The sequence below is a fragment of the Salmo trutta genome, chromosome 15 (assembly GCF_901001165.1).
Source record: "Salmo trutta chromosome 15, fSalTru1.1, whole genome shotgun sequence".
Classification (NCBI taxonomy): domain Eukaryota; kingdom Metazoa; phylum Chordata; class Actinopteri; order Salmoniformes; family Salmonidae; genus Salmo; species Salmo trutta.
In genome coordinates this window covers 40,161,128-40,180,280 of record NC_042971.1, presented here as the reverse complement: position 1 = coordinate 40,180,280, position 19,153 = coordinate 40,161,128, and the positions used below count along the sequence as shown (strand labels likewise).

The 19,153-nt window shown below is 41.7% G+C and overlaps 2 protein-coding genes across 5 annotated transcripts; one reads left to right on the top strand and one right to left on the bottom strand.

The window, feature by feature from the left end:
* Positions 1 to 1,297: 1,297 nt before the first annotated feature.
* Positions 1,298 to 10,227, bottom strand: LOC115149023 (uncharacterized). Of its 4 annotated transcripts, none has more exons than XM_029691479.1 (9): positions 10,086 to 10,227; positions 6,979 to 7,001; positions 5,453 to 5,811; positions 5,268 to 5,356; positions 5,009 to 5,145; positions 4,632 to 4,725; positions 3,835 to 4,030; positions 3,609 to 3,736; positions 1,298 to 3,525 (listed from the first exon to the last, which is right to left on the bottom strand). In XM_029691479.1, exons 3-9 carry the CDS (start codon positions 5,616 to 5,618, stop codon positions 3,124 to 3,126), a joined length of 1,212 nt encoding a protein of 403 aa, XP_029547339.1. In that variant the 5' UTR covers positions 5,619 to 5,811; positions 6,979 to 7,001; positions 10,086 to 10,227; the 3' UTR covers positions 1,298 to 3,123. The 4 variants fall into 4 exon arrangements, with proteins under 4 accessions (XP_029547339.1, XP_029547340.1, XP_029547341.1 ...); XM_029691480.1 differs by having other exon boundaries at positions 10,090 to 10,227; XM_029691481.1 differs by lacking the exon at positions 6,979 to 7,001 and having other exon boundaries at positions 10,090 to 10,227.
* A 1,314-nt stretch (positions 10,228 to 11,541) lies between these two features.
* Positions 11,542 to 15,573, top strand: rnf214 (ring finger protein 214). The gene is made up of 16 exons (XM_029691478.1): positions 11,542 to 11,651; positions 11,764 to 11,826; positions 11,958 to 12,123; positions 12,214 to 12,273; positions 12,471 to 12,611; positions 12,733 to 12,866; positions 13,018 to 13,086; positions 13,221 to 13,317; positions 13,480 to 13,568; positions 13,676 to 13,757; positions 13,877 to 13,972; positions 14,078 to 14,409; positions 14,556 to 14,673; positions 14,773 to 14,943; positions 15,049 to 15,150; positions 15,423 to 15,573. Exons 2-16 carry the CDS (start codon positions 11,789 to 11,791, stop codon positions 15,483 to 15,485), a joined length of 1,758 nt encoding a protein of 585 aa, XP_029547338.1. The 5' UTR covers positions 11,542 to 11,651; positions 11,764 to 11,788; the 3' UTR covers positions 15,486 to 15,573.
* The last annotated feature ends 3,580 nt before the right edge of the window (positions 15,574 to 19,153 follow it).

The window sequence follows — 19,153 nt, the reverse complement described above, 5'->3', positions numbered from 1 at the left end:
CTGGATCAACTCGCAGCTAAAAATGGGAGCTGTCTGACTAAACTAATCACTAATACAAATGTAAAGGATTTTTATTTTATTTCGCCTTTAACTAGGCAAGTCAGTTAAGAACATCCTTATTTACAATGACAGCCTACCTGTTTAGTGATCTAAAACCATGTAACCCCTGAATAGAATGATGCTATGCCCTCGTAGACACCATGTTTTGACATGTTTACCATAGGAACACGAGGCATAACTGTGTGACTGATTTCCCTCTAGCTGTGGTTGAATGTAATGTTCGTGTGAACTAACGTAGAAGGGGTAAAAAGACGCCTGAGCGGAGCCCCCACATTTGTTTTTAATGGTAAACAAGTTAGGTTGAAAATACTGTATTCCTGAAAAATTTAAACATGTCCTGATGAGCTCTGACTGCGGCAAAGTTCTGAAGACTGGCTTCTCCTGGCTCTGTGTCACGTCAGCAACATTTACACTGGCCTCAAACGCTCCTGCCTCAGTGCATACGGAGGGCACTATAGTGGGGGCCTGGGAAAATATTAGGAGAGGTGGGATGGAGGCGGGGTCCTGTACAGCTGTAAAGAGGAGTTAGGATTTTAAAAAGGTGGGAAGTGTATGTTGATAAGTCTGTACTTGAAGAGGGAGGGGTCTGGGTGGGGTGTAGGAAGCTTATATTATGACCTAGTTAAGGACAGTATTTACGATATCAGCGTCTCTCACACACCCTCGCAGCCATGACATCAGACATGGCTTGGTCACCAGGGAAACAGCAAACAACAGAAAGCAAAGCAGTCTGTGTCAGCTCTTCTACATCTCATCGCTTCCTTCCTGCCTTCCCTCCTTCCTTTCTCCTCGCTGGTGATCACTAAACACCATTTATTTTAGCCTATCACAGCAGAGCACCTATGCCCCCCCATGTATTTTAAACCACTGTATTGAAGGGGTACTGTTTTCAAATGTTGTTCAGGTCACATTTATGAACCTGCCGTCTCCTCCCTATTATGGTGTTGGTGTCTACCTACACAGTAAATTTGAACGTGTTAAATCAACACTTTAAGAGTTAAATTTAACACTGTCAGCGAGTACATATGGTCCCACTCTACACAGAGTAAAAAGTACACTGATAAGTGTTATATTTCTAGTGTTGATTTAACACTGAGTGCAAAAAGTTAACACTCCACTACACTGGCCAGTGTTGATCAAAATTAACACTTTTAAGTGTTATAGTGACACTATTAGAGTAGTAGAGTAAAAATGTGTTTACTCTATTCAGTGTTAATGTATTTACTCTTCCCCCATGTAAATGGAAATTATATTTAGTAAAAGCACTTGGAATTTCACAAACTCAATCAAAGCTGTTTCAACATTCAAATATGTTCATTATGACCAAACCATAAGTCCCAGCCCTGGCTTAAACTGTTATCAAGTGAGAGTAGAATGTAGTCAAAAGAATCCCTTGCTCCATATGACATGATCAAATCAATAGGTTTGTTGGAAAATGCTGACATTTACATTAAAAACAAATATGTTTCTCACAACCTAACCATAAGTATCAGCCCTGGCTTAAACTGTTATCAAGTGACAGGTGGGGACAATGTAGTCAAAAAAATCCCTTGCTCCATTTGACATGAGCAAATCAAAAGGTTTGTGGTACATGATGTCATTTACATGAAATACATTGCATGGTGGACTTCACTTCAAAACAACTTTAAATGCATGCAAATGATCAACAAAACATAAGGTTTCAGGAGCTGACCCAACCTAAAAAACATTTTCCTCTTTCAGAACAATAGCCTTAATTTTGTAAAATACTGGCACTTCAATGACTACTTCACCATATATGACCAAATCAAGACGATATTCTGTACCATGGTGCTTTACCCATTTAACTGACAAAACATTTGTGTGCACTGAGACGTTCAACTTTGCAGCAATCTCATGGCTTTCATTCAGGTCATTGAGCCTTGACATCTTTCCTGGACTGATAGCTAGTCTATCCTGGCTGAACATTTCCCAATTATATGCCATGTAATTTTGGTGTTTCTTGGCTAAGGTCATAGTGACATTCTTAAAACTCTTCAGTTGCTTTTTAAAGAAATAATGTTTTGCCTCGTAGTGCATACACCACAAGTGAAGAATGGGCCCAATACTCCTTATACAACGAGATAATGTATCATGAAGTGGTGTTTCAGTAACAGATTTCTGTCAGGAAACAAATACATGAAAAGCCAATGATGTTCAGCAATTAAGTGCTTCAGATAGTCATGCCCTCTGTTAGTATAGGAGAAAACACAATATTTACAATTTGTAGTAGTAAGAGAAGCAGCTGCCAGTATTTATCATCTTTTTGTATCAGATCACCAAACATCAATGGCAAATTACAGAAAAGACACTAAGACTGAATAGCATTTAGACCCAAATCATTGCTCTCATCATCCAATTTGAGTGCAGGTTGACGATTCCTCCTCTCTGTGTAGCCATGGTTAAATGAATGAACTCTACCGTACACATCTTTAGCAGTCACAAAGTTGGCTTGTATATACTGTAAGACAAGTTACCTCAAATTATGCAACTCCTAAAATGTCATGCATTATATCAACAGAAAAATTGTCTGTAGTATTTGAAGTACTGCAGAGTTCAATAAGCAAGCATGCTTCACACCGTACTTGAGGTAGTGTTGGGTTTGACTGAATAGTTTGACAATGGTCTGAGTGCATGTGTTTTGTTCGTAAAGTCACTCTTGGGTCATCCCCAGACAGTTTGAAAATCCACTTTCTCAGTGAGGCAAAAACGGCAACAATAACGAGCACTAAATGATTCCACAAAACCAAACAGGCAACATATACCAAGATTATCTCCAGTTACTTGGACAATACTGCCATGTATACGACCACTGAAGAAGGGAACTTCAATACCCTCAGTCTCAAGCACTTTCAAATCACTTACTATTGGCTCAAGAATGGAATCAAATCCATAAGTCTTAAGATCCTGGGTATGGAAGAGTGCACAAGTGAATATTTACCAAAATTGAATTAAACTTTGGGGTAACATTTCTCAAAGTAAAGTATACCTCCCAACTTGTGAATACTCTTTTTTAATCCCAATGGATTAGCAGTCTCAAAGTCATCATAAGAGTTGAATTTGCAATGCATTTTTCTCTTTAGAAAAGAGATCTCTTAATATATAGTCCATCTTCCAAATCAAAGTAAACTCCATCTTTAAAAAAGCTCTGAGCTCAGCAACCCTTGAAGTTTCCTTAACCTTCCCAATGTCTATGTTGTACACAGTTGTCTGTATGAAGGTGTGCATGTTGCGCAGCATTGTATTGTAAGCAGTATCAAAAACAAAGTGAGTCTTGAAAAGCTCATCGGAAGCACCAAGAGTGCTTGTTGACTTGCACGGCAAGGCTCGCTTGTCCAGGATGATGAAGTAAGCATCGACGCTGCTCTCCCTGGTCCCGACTGCAAGAAGATATGGTTGGCGGAACTGGTCAATCACATCAAGGTGCTCCTGGATACTGGTTCCTGCCTGAAGACAAGAAAAACAAACAGCATCATTAGTTCATCATAACGGCTGCAGCACTGTCCATGAATAAGAATACCAATACAAACCTTTTGGAATATCACAAGATGCTGTTCAGCTTGGGATGCAGACATCATGCCTGGTCTTCTGCGGCCTTGTGATGAAGGAGGAGTCAAATGGAGCAGGGGAAGGATGCAGGAAAAGTCACCATCCCATCCTAAACAAAGAGATCCTGATTAAAATGGTTAATTCCATCCGTGACGTTAACATTTCAGAGTTATTTGAAATATAAATGATAAATTATGATCATCTAACCATCAGCATTCGTGTCAGCTCCCTCATCAACTGCAGATTCTGCCATCTGGATCAGCTCCTGAAGTTCAGCTCCCTGAGTGGCCTTGCTTAGGGTCTTGCTTAGAATGATGATCTTTTCCTTGAATGTAGTTGGCCACCTCTCCAAAAACTTGACTGATGTTCCCTCTCCAAACAGCAGCACAAAATCCTGTTCAATCTGAAACAAATAAGACAAAAACATTCCACTTTAACCTCCAAAACAGAGTTTGAGTAAATCACCAGCCTACAAATTCATTGAACTACTATTACTGGCCAACCTGAATTGGCATCTGGAGATTAAACACAATTTATACAACTTAAAACTATTTTTTTTAAAAGTCATTCACATCAAGAACAACAAGCCCTTCACATCAAGAAAGCGTGGAAATTCGGTTAGGATGGTGGAGCATTTAATCGGGTCGTAGATCATCTTCTTCCTGTACTCAAAGGTCAATTTCATCTTCTGTTTGACTGTTTCTTCATCAGAAGAATGCTTCATAAGAGAAATGGCCTCTCTGCACTGGTCTTCACTCAGGGTAGCCAAAGTGGATGGACTGGACTCCCTCTAAGCAGTTGGCCCTCCAGAGTATAGTTGAGTGGGCCGTTTCTCTGATTATGCCAAATTCCTCTGAATGGTTTTGATTCTATACGAGAGGTACCCTTCTCCACATGGTTACTAATCTTGAAAGAAAAAACAAATAACCAAGTCCCATTTGCTCAGATACCATACCAGATGAATTAAAAGCAGATGCCCTTTATCAGTTGTAATGTATACTTACATATCCATTTGTGGTGTAGGGATCCTTCAGGTATGGGAACAAGGAGATGATGCCTTGTGCAAACGTTTCTCTCACACTGCGCGGTGGTGATGTCCTGACAAGAATATAATGTTATGTTTAGGTGGCAATCAGAATCTCCACAAGCAGCATTGGTCCCCAGTCAGCTAAATATTAGGAGTGATTTTTGAATCAGTATCATGCCCATCGAGTTTGATACAAGAAAAATCTTCTACCAATAGCAGTGGATGGTCAGCAGTAGCCTAACCAATTATGTGACTGAGACACTGATACAGAAGTCATTTTTAACATTCAGCAGATATGGGAGCAAGTAATGCTCAACAATTTTCATTATGAATCTTTCCTTTAATTAAACTTACCCATGAGTCTCCGTCATCGCCGAAACAAGAATGTTGATCATCTTTAGTCTGGTGCAGTCAGTCAGGCTTTTAGTTTTGGAGTATTCCTTGATGACAACCTCTCCACCAGGCTTTTTCTTCAGTATGCTCTCTATTAGCTGTAAAAAAAAAAAAACAGCAGTGAAAAATCCATTTTATTCCACTTGAATTGAAGAATGAATTACAAACGTAAATGTTTTGCTTCGTCATCAGATCTTTGACGCTTTCGTGAGGGGCTTACATCCTCGCTCAATATGATCGTATCAACTGACTCATGGTCTGAACCACCCATCACAGAACTGGCAGAGACAGGACTCATCAGGGAAGATTCTGAAATACACAAAGATGACAATACAGGCATGTCAAATGTATGGTTATATTGAAAGTGATGCCACAAGTAACCAAGACCTGAAAACCAGCACATACCTTTAGCATCATTGGTCAGTGTGATCTTGAAAACAACAAGGTCTGGCCGTGTCACCACCTCCTCAAACCCATCCCCATCAACTTCAGTTCCAGACCCATCATACAGCTTTGCCTCTGATAAACTAGTAAGTGGGATCTCAAATTTCAGGAAAGCTGTGACAAACATTAAAACAACAACCTACAATTAGAATTGCAATCGTAATGGTAAGAGTAATCAGACTGACTGGTATGAAAACATACATTTATTTCCAATCACAAATTAAATGTATACCTCCAATCAAAAGATTTAAGTGTCAGGTCAATGATCTTCACATATTTTTGTTCGCCATTGAATTTCACCCTGATCAGCATGACTAGGTCTGAAAGCAGTTAATGGTACGAGATAGGGCCAACATGGATGAAAAAGCATTACATTTGTATTTCAATCATGACACATTATATAAGGATGACTACAAACATTTTCACCAATACTCCTGCAATGCTAATTTCAAAGTACCGTAATTTCCGGACTATAAACCGCAACTTTTTTCCCACGCTTTGAACCTCGCGGCTTAAACAATGATGCGGCTAATATATGGATTTTTCCCGCTTTCAATTTTTTTTCTCCCAAAAAACACATTCTGTGACGTGATCAGTTTTTTGGCGGCATGAAGCTTTCATTAGACCAATGAAATTGCCGAACGGGTTAAGGTCAAACAACTTTTTTGTTTACTGTTTAGATTAAATCGAGCGCTCTCAAACTTCCCATCATTCTGATTACGGTAGTCATTTTGTCACCCTCATCATGGCAAAGACACGGAGAAATGCATATGATGCAGCTTTCAAGTTGAAGGCGATTGATCTGGCTGTTGGAAAAGAAAATAGAGCTGCTGCATGGGAGCTTGGTCTTAATGAGTCGATGATAAGATGTTGGAAACAGCAGCGTGAGGAATTGACTCAGTGCAAAAAGACAACTAAAGCTTACTGCTAATGTTTTATTTTTGTTACAAGCCGTGTTTCGTTAAAGCCTATTTATTTTTGTTACAAGCCGTATTTCGTTAAAGCCTATTTATTTTTGTTACAAGCCGTGTTTCGTTAAAGCCTGTGTAAAGTTAATTTGTTTCAATGTACCGGTAGGCACCTGCGGCCTATAGACATGTGCGGCTTATTTATGTTCAAAATAAATAAAAATAAAAAATTCAGTGGGTGCGGCTTATATTCAGGTGTGCTCAATAGTCCGGAAATTACGGTATATTATGAAAATATTGGATCATGACCACAATTCGTCTGATATTACTTGAAGCAGGTCCCAAACTACAGCAAACAGACTGTTCAACTCACATTCACTGTCCCGAAATATTGACGGCCTAATTAGTCCAGTAAAATACACTCATAATTCCATCTAGTCACTATATTATGTTGTCATGTTCTAGGTGCAGTCTTAAAAGCCCGCCAAAATCAACTGGTGATTAGCTAGCTAGCACAATATGTATGTATAAGCGTCACCCACAAGTCAAAAATGCAGTGTGGCTAAATAAACAACTCACCTTAATCAATATATAGTAAGCAGCTGAAATAAATTAGAACAAACTTGCATTAGGCTAAAAAAGCTTGGTGCTGAAATGAGACACTCGCCCATGGAATTACCATGTGGAGCAGGCTAACTGCAAGTAACTCTAACATTAGCTGCACACACACACAATCAAAACTGTTAGACTTTTTATGTTACACTGCAGTCTGACAACCATGTATCAAGTATTTACATTAAAATAGCTAAATAATATCAGTGAAATAATTGTTGATCCAACAATGGTGTCGAGAAAAGAGGAAATTTGAACGCAGAAACTGAATTTATGGGTGGGGTTGTGATGGTGTTTACACTTACTGAGTAAAAGTCTACACTAATAGAGTAAAATTTTACACCATAGCAATTAACACCAGTTATCAGCACTGACGCTAGGGGTCATTTGGCACTGCCAGTTGCTAAAACAACTCTATGGGAGTCCATCACTTTTGACACAGTGAATTTAACCCTGGTGATTTTACTGTGTACAGTATGTAAACAATTTACATCTGATTTGTGGTCAAAATATCTACATTCCATGTCAATCATTGTCCACCTATATCCTAAGCGTATACTGTAGGCCTGTCTACCCACAGACAGCGTTTCCAAAGAATAAATTAAGACACATTTTCCCAGAAGAGTTAGAACCTGGGAATGTGAAGTAACATGAGACTGACCCATTTAACAAACCAGAAGTCCTCAACTAGGATTCTTAAAGGCATGCTTCTGGATTCAGTATGTGTTTTCTTTTTAATTGAACGATTAGATGGTCTTGTCCTCTTCAGCCTTTAGATGACCGTTAGCTAGCTAGCTGAACTTAGTTAGCTACTGTACTGTAACGTTAGCTGGCTATAAACTGTACTGTTGTTGTAGCTCCACAGACCTTCTAATATGTGGAAAGAAGGTCCACGACACTCTTCTCTCTTCAGGATGTTTATTGTATTTAAGCAATAAGGCCCAAGGGGGTGTGGTATATCGCCAATATACCACGGCTAAGGGCTGTTCTTAAGCACGAAGCAACGCGGAGTGCCTGGATACAGCCCTTAGCAGTGGTATATTGACCATATATCACAAACCCCCGAGGTGCCTTATTGCTATTAATAACTGGTTACGAACGTAATTAGAGCAATACAAATAAATGTTTTGTCATTTCCGTGGTATACGGTCTGATATACCATGGCTGTCAGCCAATCAGCATTCAGGGTTCGAACCACCTAGTTTATAAAACACTTCAGTTGTTGTTTATCTCTAGTACAGATCACATGTAGGTGTCCATACCCGGGCCATACAAGAGAACTGACAAACCAACAGAAAAAAAAAACATAATTTACAACATAATGACAATTGGAACATACAGTTGTCAGTCATGTAGGGATTAAAGGAGGCGGGACATATTGCTTCTGTGGCAAAACAGTATTTACCAGTTGTCTGTGCAGATGGTCATTTTGGTGGTAGTGATGTGAGACTATATATACAGGAAAGTATAATTACATTCACTTTTCAAAGCGATGGTAGTGCGTTCAGATTTCTATCACCTGAAGCATGCACACAAGATTAAAAAAACCTGCATGAGACGCATGCATACATGCCGAGATTGTGCACGTATTTATATGGTTCTGCGCTTGCTTCAGGTGATCGAAATCTGAACACACTACCAGCGCTTTGAAAAGTTTTAGGGCAGACCCCAATTATTCGATTTGTTTGCTGTTGGTCGACCGAGATTGTTTTATTTGCAATGCCACTAGAGATTCAGGGTTCGAGTCCAGGCTCTGTCGCAGCCGACGGCACACAATTGGCCCAGCGTCGTCCGGGTTAGGGGAGGGTTTGGCAGGCAGGGATGTGATTGTCCCATCGCGCACTAGCGACTCCTGTGGCGGGCCGGGCGCAGTGCACGCTGACACGGTCGCCAGGTGCACGGTGTTTCCTCTGACACATTGGTGCGGCTGGCTTCCGGGTTAAGTAGGCATTGTGTCAAGTAGCAGTGCGGCTTGGTTGGGTTGTGTTTCGGAGGACGCATGGCTCTCGACCTTCGATATGAGTAGGTGTGTCCAAACTTTTGACTGGTACTGTATATTTGCGCCCATCTCAGTGAACTAATCCATTGCGGAGGCCTAGACTAAAATGTGGTCGGAGGCTCCATATGAAGGGTGTGAAGCCTCCAGAGACGTGCAGAGGACAAATCTAGCTCTGTACCACATCGCCATGTGCCTCCCAAATTGTGTAACAATGCAGAGCAGGGTTGCCAGGTCAAGCAAACATTTTTTGCCCAATGACCATTCAAAACCCGCCCAAAGGCCTGAAAACGAGCCCAATTTGTTTTTTTTGTCACAGCAAGAGAGGGGTTGCCGTATCTATACAATAAAGCCTTTTTCCATAACGTTATCGAGCCAATTAAGAAGGAATCCCATAGTAACGACGTTAAAGCTAAATTCGAGTTTCCTTAAAATAATAGTTATTGCAAGCTATTACATGGCGCCCTTACTAAACTCGCCAGAGCATTCAATTGATGTCGATTTAACTTGTTTAAGCAACAAGGCTACAACAACAATAAACTGAAGTTATAGGCTATTTATTAAATTAGCTTGCCAGCTCCAGGTAGGCTACGCAAGTGGCACAAATTGATTTGATTTGACTCCAGTGATATCGTTTCAACATATTTATTGTATCAAATGGTAGCCTACAATGGCATATACATTAATAGGCTACTTGATCGCCAACATAGGCAAATGTATAATACTCCACATTTAGCCTAATGCCAGTGTCATTGAGGACTTAAAAAGAAAAATAACCACGCGAAGGAGTTCCATAATTTCCATTTCAAATTTCCACTCGAAAGCCCCAGAGACGCAAGAAATGAGCATAAATAAAGCACTTCGCTTGATACCGTTTTCTTTAAGCGGTCAACATTAGAATGCAGTTTAAACCACCATGAGCGGATTTATGTAATGCGCTCTAGTGGTGCGCACAAAGTCGGTTTCCACTGCTTTGTCTACATTATTTATTGATGTGCATCAGTTCTAGAGTATTAATATGTTTAATATAAATGTTTTGGGAAATAGGTGTCTCCATAACGACAAATAAATAGCCTACCTACAACTGGTAAAAAGTAGTCAACGTGCGCGCTTGCCGCTCTCTTTTCTTCTCGCTCACGTGACTCAGCCAATAACTGTATAGCTCTCAACACAACACACACACACCCCTTCCGGCCCTCCCCACCACTCACCCCCTCAATTTCAATTCAATTTAAGGGGCTTTATTGGCATGGGAAACATATGTTTACATTGCCAAAGCAAGTGAAATATATAATAAACAAAGAAACATTTACAGTAAACATTACACTTGCAAAAGTTCCAAAATAATAAATACATTTCAAATCTCATATTATGTCTATATACAGTGTTGTAATGATGTGCAAATAGTAGTATGAAAGGGAAAAAGTACAAAAGGGAAAATAAATAAACATAAATATAGGTTGTATTTACAATGGTGTTTGTTCTTCACTGGTTGCCCTTTTCTTTTGGCAACAGGTCACAAATCTTTCTGCTGTGATTGCAGACTGGTATTTCACACAATAGATATGCGAGTTTATCAAAATTGGATTTGTTTTCAAATTCTTTCTGGGTCTGTGTAATCTGAGGGAAATATGTGTCTCTAATATGGTCATACATTTGGCAGGAGGTTAGGAAGTCCCCCCCCCCACCACACACACACACTTTGTTTTTACACTGCTGCTACTCACTGTTTATTATCTATGCATAGTCACTTTACACATTACCTTGACTAACCTGTACCCCCTGTATATAGCCTCGTTATTGTTATGTACATTTATTGTGTTACCTTTTGATTGATTGGATTTTTTAAACTTTAGTTTATTTAATAAATATTTTATTAACTCTATTTCTTGAACTGTATTGTTGGTTAAGGGCTTGTAAGTAAGCATTTCATGATAAGGTCTACAGTACACCTGTTGTATTCGGCGCATGTAACAAATACAATTTTATCTGATTTGCCTTAGGTGGCATTTCTCAGTCGTCAAAGATGTCCTTCATTTTGGGTCAGTCACAGTGGTCAGGTATTCTGCCACTACTCTCTGTTTAGGGCCAAATAGCACTGTTTTTTGTAAAATCTTTCCAATGTCTCATGTAATTATCTTTTTGTTTTCTCATGATTTGGTTGGGTCAAATTGGGTTGCTGTCCTGGGGCTCTGTGGGGCCTTTTTTGTGTTTGTGAACAGAGCCCCAGGACCAGCTTGGTTAGGGGGCTCTTCTCCAGGTTTATTCCTCTGTGGGTGATGGCTTTGTTAAGGAAGGTTTGGGAATTGCTTCTCTTAAGGTGGTTGTAGAATTTAAGGGCTCTTTTCTGGATTTTGATAATTAGCGGGTATCGGCCTAATTCTTCTCTGCATGCATTATTTTGTGTTTTACGTGAAATGTATATATTTTTTTAAGAGAAATGCCTTGGCGGCCGCGGTGCAACTTAGAAATAGTCCAAAACCCCTCGACCAATACATTTTAACCCGCGACATTGTTTTCAAAGTTGTCAAATGACAGGAAAATCACGAACATGGCAACACTGTTGCGCTGCGTGAGCTTACCCGGAAGTGTATGTCAGCAAACGTGTAATGTTTATAATTTTCTAACGTGGTTTGTCGATGAGGTAACACACAACTCAACATCTTCATTTTCCGTTTTTGATTACTAATAATGCACCTTGTCATTTAAGCTACAGTTTCCCAACACGTTTACCGCTGTTTAATTTCAATTTCTAGTCATAGAAACTAGCTAACTAACGTTATGGACTGGGGATTGGCGCTCGAGGAGGACATGGCGCGGTAAGTCCGTCGACTTATCTTGGGAGCTTTTGTTTGTTATGTGGGGTGGGTGATTACACGCTGTTATATCAGCTGAGTACGCCTACCTAACGAATTATTTACCCTAGCAACAACAATTCTGACCCCCCCAGCGAAACCTCCGCCACGGGAAACCCTGAGCAGCAATACAACCCCTGGTCCAACCAGTCCAACCCATGGTCAGATCCAGGCTGCACCTCGGGATCTATAGGGGAGCTGGAAAAGCTGGCCTCAGGGGATGGACACCATGGCACTCACTCGAAGAAGCAAGGCGTCCAGGTAGAATGAGTTTGTATAGGACAGCAGTAATTTACCAGACAATTGTGGGCATGTGACAGAAAGTCATTGTATGTGTCGTGTCTCTTGCAGACAGATGCCTGGACAGCAGACAAAGATGTTAACACAGATCAGGATTGGGAGTCACTGATGGTAATTTGTTCACTCTGGGGGCATGACTGGGGTATGGTGAATCAGTGTGGTAACTCACACACAACATATATCTGTACATGTGCATGACACAAGTTAACAACCTCTTTCATTCTTATTTTGTGGTTACATTTTCCCCTCTCTTTCTCCAACATTTCCTCCTTCCCTTCCTATTTCTCTCTCTCTCTCTCTCTCTCTAGCGGTCAGTGGATGAGTACAGCACTCACCTGGCCCTGCAATATGAGGAGCTGATGAAGCAGCAGCAGGAGGAGGAGGCTGATCATGGCAACCTCGTAGACAGCCTGGTTCAGAAGAAAGATGAGGGAATCCACCAGCAGCAGGTCTGTGTTCAAATGCACATCTCTGTGCTGTAGGCTACGTATAGGCCTACTTGTGTCTTTTCATCAGCTTGAGATGTTGTACATCTTTGGACTAATTAACTGCGAGTGACAATATTTTCAGGTGCTGCTGGACAAAATTGAGTCTCTGCGTGTGAAGCTTCAGCTGAACTGCTGCAAGACCACCCGAAAGAACTTTGCAGTCAAGAAGCAAGACCTCAGCGCGGAGAAAATCAAAATGGAGGAGGAGAGGAACAGGTAGAGATATTGAGAAGAAGGTGAAAAAGGAGAAATTGGGGAAAACCCTTTGAGGTGTGAGACAGACGGTAGGCTAGGTGGTGGCCACCAACAGAACTGTGACAAGATGTCCTGTCGGTCAGCCATGTTCCTCTGTCTGTCCCTCTACCAGACTGTCTCAGGAGCTGAAGGAGACCACCAGGAAGCTGGCTTTGCTGATAGAGGAGCAGAACCAGGAAAAGTAAGACTACTGAGCCACACCTACACTTCATATAACCTAACCATAGACAACATATCATATACATTATGATGCTACACAACACATCTTGTCCACAATATAATGCTATACAACACACCTGCTGTGCTCATCTATAGGCTTATGTGGGAGCGGGAGCTAGCAGACCTGAATACTGAGATGGAGCGGCTACAGAAAGAGTCAGAGGAGGCCACCCAGACAGCTCTACGGGATGAGGTCAGTCTCTGTCCATATTTATCATCTCTACATCAGTCAACCATCACAACCCTGTGACACTGAATGTTCACTCTGATTCACCTATCCACATGTCGCCATGGAGTTTGATTTGAAGACAATCGGGGATTAACCCTGATTTGTATTCTGATTTATGTTCAACAGATTGCAGCTCTGGAAATGCAGAGAGATGTGACCATGTCTGAGGTGGACGACTGGCTGAAAGAGGCTGACCAATACATAAACACACTTAGGTACTGTACTGAGCATGACCCTATGACTGAAGCTGGATGTAGCCTACATATTGTAGCTTCTCCCATAAAGGCTGTGCTTCAGTGATTGGTGTTTCCTCTGTCTGCAGATTTGACCCCTCTCAGCAGCACCAAAGGCTGGAGTGGGAGAATAATGTGGCTGTTGTTCACAGCAGTTTGGCGGGACTGCAGGTGAGGGACAAGAGGGATGGTAGACCACTGCCTTTCTCTGGATAAATGTAGGCTTTAAGAACATGACTAGGGGGGACTTTATTATTCTCTCTCGCGCTCTCTCTCTCTCTCTCTCTCAGAATCAGTTCAAGGAGCACCTTCACCTGCTGCAAAAGGGCCAACCGATGGAAAGCCTCCCTGGAGTCACATTACCACACTTACCCCAAGTCCCCACGGTCTGTGTGTGATACATGTGTGTAGTTGATTCTGACGAAGACAGTCAATGCCAGTGATTTAATGTGGATACTGTATCTGTTGTTAATGGAACCATTCCTCTGCAGGTGGACTTGGTGATGAGTCCGATGATGTACGCTCCACCCCTCCCCCCTTTTCAAAATTTCCAAATGGGCCCTCCTAACGCCGTGGGGATGCCCTTCCAACCCCAGCAGCACCACCCAGCTGCCTTCATAGCCCCAGCCAGATTAACTCCCCCACCTGTCCCCTCCTCTACTCCCCCTATCTCCGCTCTACCGCTCCACCCAGCCACCCCAACTGTTTCCCTGCCCACCACCGTGGCCTCCGCCCAGCCCCTGCCTTTCAGTAACCCTCCTGCTACTGGCAAACTGGACAACCTGCTGAAGAGACTGGGGGACATATTTCCACAGTGCAACAGGTGAGCTCAAAGTCTGTAACTTACTCTGAATTTACTAGTCAGTAAAAGATCTTGCAGACTACAATCAATAAATATTGATTCTCGTCTCATTCTTTCCATTTACCTCCCTCTTTTTCTACTTTCCGTCCCTCCCTCTCTCTCTCCAGAACTCAACTCATGTCAGTGCTGCAGCAGATTAAGAATTCCCGTGGCACCATGGCTGGCATGTCTATGGACGAGGTCACACAGCAGGTGGCACAGAGACTGGCACAGAGTGAGAAACCGGTAAAACAATCACACAAACTCACACTGAGACACATACACACTAAGTGTGCACACACACCAACACAGTCTAAACCTTAATCTAACCTTTATCCTCCACAGGCTCCAGGGCCTACCAGGCCTCTTTCTGCTGCCAGGGGCGTTCCTGGTCTTCCAGGCCCAATCCAGCGCCCTCCAGGGCCAATCCAGAGGCCTCCTGGCCCCATCCAGAGACCCACAAATCCCCCTCAGAGACCTGCAGTAACTCAAGTCTTCCAGACAAGGCCTCCACAGGTACAAACCACTACCAACCCGCAGAGGGCACAATTGAGAATTTTAGGCTTGGGTGACTATGTACATAATTCATGTATTTCTGAGGTGCTGCTTCTCTCTCTCCAGCCTGTGGCTCCCAGTAATCGTAAGCTGTGCTTGATGTGCCAGAACCACGTCGAAGCAGACAGCCAGCACCCCATGAGCTGCGCCCACACTGTTCATAAGGATGTAAGCCCTACACTGAATTAAAAACGTATAGATTACTGAGAACTGTATGGCTCAGTTGGTAGAGCAGAGCTTACAACGCCAGGACTGTGAGTTAAATTCTCAGGGCCACCCATACGTAAAATGTATGCACGCATGACTAAGTCGCTTTGGATAATAGCGTCTGCTAAATGGACACAGATGATAGATGATACTTTGCTATAACCCTAACTATGCTTAAACTAGTTAGGCACTGTTAGCTGATGTAAAGCTGATGATTTGCCTCTGTGTTTCAGTGCATCAGTGTATGGCTACAGTCCAGCAAGAACAACACCTGTCCCTTCTGCCCAGCCAAGTGAAAGGAGTAGCAAAAAAGACCGAAAGGAGAAGACATGAAGGGAAAGAGGAGCTGAACACTGATGGTGTTCTGTTCAGCGTCACAGAACGGAAGAAGGAGATGGTGGAATATGATTCACATCAACTATATACACAGAGCATACATGGTGACGTATTACTATTCACCTACAGTGCATTCAGAAAGTATTCAGATCCCTTGACTTTTTCAACATTTTGTTACGTTACAGCCTTATGCTAAAATAGATTAAATGAAACAATTTTCCTCATCAATTGACACCCACCATGATGACAAAGTGAAAACAGGTTATTTAAGTATTCAGACCCTTTGCTATGAGACTCGAAATTGAGCTCAGGTGCATCCTGTTTCCATTTATCATCCTTAAAATGTTTCTACAGCTTGAGTGGAGTCCACCTGTCGTAAATTCAATTGATAGGAAATGATTTGGAAAGGCACACACCTGTCTAGATAAGGTCCCACAGTTGACAGTGCATGTCAGAGCAAAAACCAAGCCATGAGATCGAAGGAATTGTCCGTAGAGCTCCGAGACAGGATTGTGTTGAGGCACAGACCTGGGGAAGGGTACCAAACAATGTATGCAGCATTGAAGGTCCCCAAGAACACAGTGGCCTCCATCATTCTTAAATGGAAGAAGTTTGGAACCACCAAGACTTCCTAGAGCTGGCCACCCGGCTAAAGAGAGGTGACCAAGAACCCGATGGTCACTGTGAAAGAGCTCCAGATTTGGGAGAACCTTCCAGAAGGGCAACCATCTCTGCAACACTCCACCAATCAGGCCTTTATGGTAGAGTGACCAGACGGAAGCCACTCCTCAGTAAAAGGCACATGACACCCCGCTTGGAGTTTGACAAAAGGCACCTAAAGGACTCTCAGACCATGAGAAACAAGATTCTCTGGTCTAATGAAACCAAGACTGAACTCTTTGGCCTGTATGCCAAGCGTCACCTCTGGAGGAAACCTGGCAACATCCCTACGGGAAGCATGGCAGGGACTGGGAGACTAGTCAGGATCGAGGGAAAGATGAACGGTGCAAAGTACAGAGAGATCCTTGATGAAAACCTGCTCCTGAGCGCTCAGGACCTCAGACTGTGGCGAAGGTTCACCTTCCAACAGGACAACGACCCTAAGCACACAGCCAAGACAACACAGGAGTGACTACGGGACAAGTCTCTGAATGTCCTTGAGGGGCCCAGCCAGAGCCCAGACTTGAACGCAATCGAACATCTCTGGAGAGACCTGAAAATAGCTGTGCAGCAACACTCCCCATCTAACCTAACAGAGCTTGAAAGAAGAATGGGAGAAACTCCCAAAACACAGGTGTGCCAAGCTTGTAGCTTCATACCAAGAAGACTCAAGGCTGTAATCGCTGCCGAAGGTGCTTCAACAAAGTACTGAGTAAAGGGTCTGAATACATATGTAAATGTGATATTTCAGTTTATTTAAAAAATGTTGTGCAACAAAAATCTATTTGCTTTTGCTTTGTCATTATGGGGTAGTGTGTAGATTGATGAGAAAATAATAATTTTATCAATTTTAGAATAAGGTTGTAATGTAACAAAATGTTGAAAAACTCAAGGGAATAAACAGAAGTCTTTCATATTATGCATCCCTATATTGATACAGCTGACTAAATAATTTAATACCTTTTTAAAGGCTGACCAAAAGTACATCTGTTGTTAACAACGGCAATGATAATCTGGCACCATAACTTATTTTTTGTTTTCACATTACTGTTGTGTGTTAACCCATAGGGATATCATGTTTGTTATGTATGCCTTTTTATTTATTTTAAAATATACTTCTCATACCCTTTGACATAATTATAACAACTTTGACATGTTATTTTGTAAGTATGTTATTTCTAACTTCCATGCATTTGGTATGTTTGTTTTTAATTTTCATGATTCTATGTTGACCATTTTATAATTTATATGGCAAAAAAAATACACTAGAGTTATGTTAAGTGCCTTATTAAAAGTCACACTGAAGTATGACTCATTGAACTTAAAACTGGCCAATTTGAATGAGCAGAATGTTGAAATACTTACAGTTGAAGTTGGAAGTTTACATACACCTTAGCCAAATACATTTAAACTGTTTTTCACAATTCCTGACATTTAATCCTAGTAAAAACTCCCTGTCTTAGGTCAGTTAGGATCACCACTTTATTTTAAGAATGTGAAATGTCCCATTTTGTCCCATTCCTCCTGACAGAGCTGGTGTAACGCAGTCAGGTTTGTAGGCCTCCTTGCTCGCACACACTTTTTCAGTTCTGCCCACAAATTTTCTATAGGTTTGAGGTCAGGGCTTTGTGATGGCCACTCCAATACCTTGACTTTGTTGTCCTTAAGCCATTTTGCCACAACTTTGGAAGTATGCTTGGGGTCATTGTCCATTTGGAAGACCCATTTGCGACCAAGCTTTAACTTCCTGACTGATGTCTTGAGATGTTGCTTCAATATATCCACATAATTTTCCTTCCTCATGAAGCCATCTATTTTGGGAAATGCACCAGTCCCTCCTGCAGCAAAGTACCCCCACAACATGATGCTGCCACCCCCGTGCTTCACGGTTGGGATGGTGTTCTTCGTCTGCAAGCATCCCCCTTTTTCCTCCAAACATAACGATGGTCATTATGGCCAAACAGTTCTATTTTTGTTTCATCAGACCAGAGGGCATTTATCCAAAAAGTATGATCTTTGTCCCCATGTGCAGTTGCAAACCGTAGTCTGGCTTTTTCTATGGCGGTTTTGGAGCAGTGGCTTCTTCCTTGCTGAGCGGCCTTTCAGATTATGTCGATATAGGACTTGTTTTACTGTGGATATAAATACTTTAGTACCTGTTTCCTCCAGCATCTTCACAAGGTCCTTTGCTGTTGTTATGGGAATGATTTGCACTTTTCGCACCAAAGTACGTTCATCTCTATGAGACAGAACGCATCTCCTTCCTGAGCGGTATGACGGCTGCGCGGTCCCATGGTGTTTATACTTGTGTACTATTGTTTGTACAGATGAACGTGGTGCCTTCAGGCATTTGGAAATTGCTCCCAAGGATGAACCAGACTTGTGGAGGTCTACAATTTATTTTCTGAGGTCTTGGCTGATTTCTTTTGATTTTCCCATGATGTCAAGCAAAGAGGTAGTGAGTTTGAAGGTAGGCCTTGAAATACATCCACAGGTACACCTCTAATTGACTCAAATGATGTCAATTAGCCTATCAGAAGCTTTTAAAGCCATGACATAATTTTATGGAATTTTCCAAGCTGTTTAAAGGCACAGTCAATTTAGTGTATGTAAACTTCTGACCCACTGGAATTGTGATACAGTGAATTATAAGTGAAATCTGTCTGTAAACAATTGTTGGAAAAATTACTTGTGTCATGCACAAAGTAGATGTCCTTAGCGACTTGCCAAAACTATAGTTTGTTAACAAGAAATTTGTGGAGTGGTTGAAAAATGAGTTTTAATGACTCCAATCTAAGTGTATGTAAACTTCCGACTTGAACTGTATGGAGAAGAGAGATGGCATTAACTATTTGGACTGTTGTATTAACCTGACAATAAACATGTTTAATTACCATCTGTGATAAAAGATGAAGGAAAACCATCACCGCAGTATTTTGGAGACCTTATCCATTTTACTGACAAGACG

Excerpts from the sequence above, each read along its gene's own strand:
- LOC115149023 (XM_029691479.1), bottom strand. The coding sequence starts at position 5,618 with ATGTTTGTCACAGCTTTCCTGAAATTTGAGATCCCACTTACTAGTTTA. Across the intron at positions 5,357-5,452 it reads ACTGACCAATGATGCTAAAG|AATCTTCCCTGATGAGTCCT; the intron begins GTATGTGCTGGT and ends TGTGTATTTCAG. Across the intron at positions 5,146-5,267 it reads CGATCATATTGAGCGAGGAT|CTAATAGAGAGCATACTGAA; the intron begins GTAAGCCCCTCA and ends TTTTTTTTACAG.
- rnf214 (XM_029691478.1), top strand. The coding sequence starts at position 11,789 with ATGGACTGGGGATTGGCGCTCGAGGAGGACATGGCGCG. Across the intron at positions 14,674-14,772 it reads TGGCACAGAGTGAGAAACCG|GCTCCAGGGCCTACCAGGCC; the intron begins GTAAAACAATCA and ends TATCCTCCACAG. Across the intron at positions 14,944-15,048 it reads TCCAGACAAGGCCTCCACAG|CCTGTGGCTCCCAGTAATCG; the intron begins GTACAAACCACT and ends CTCTCTCTCCAG.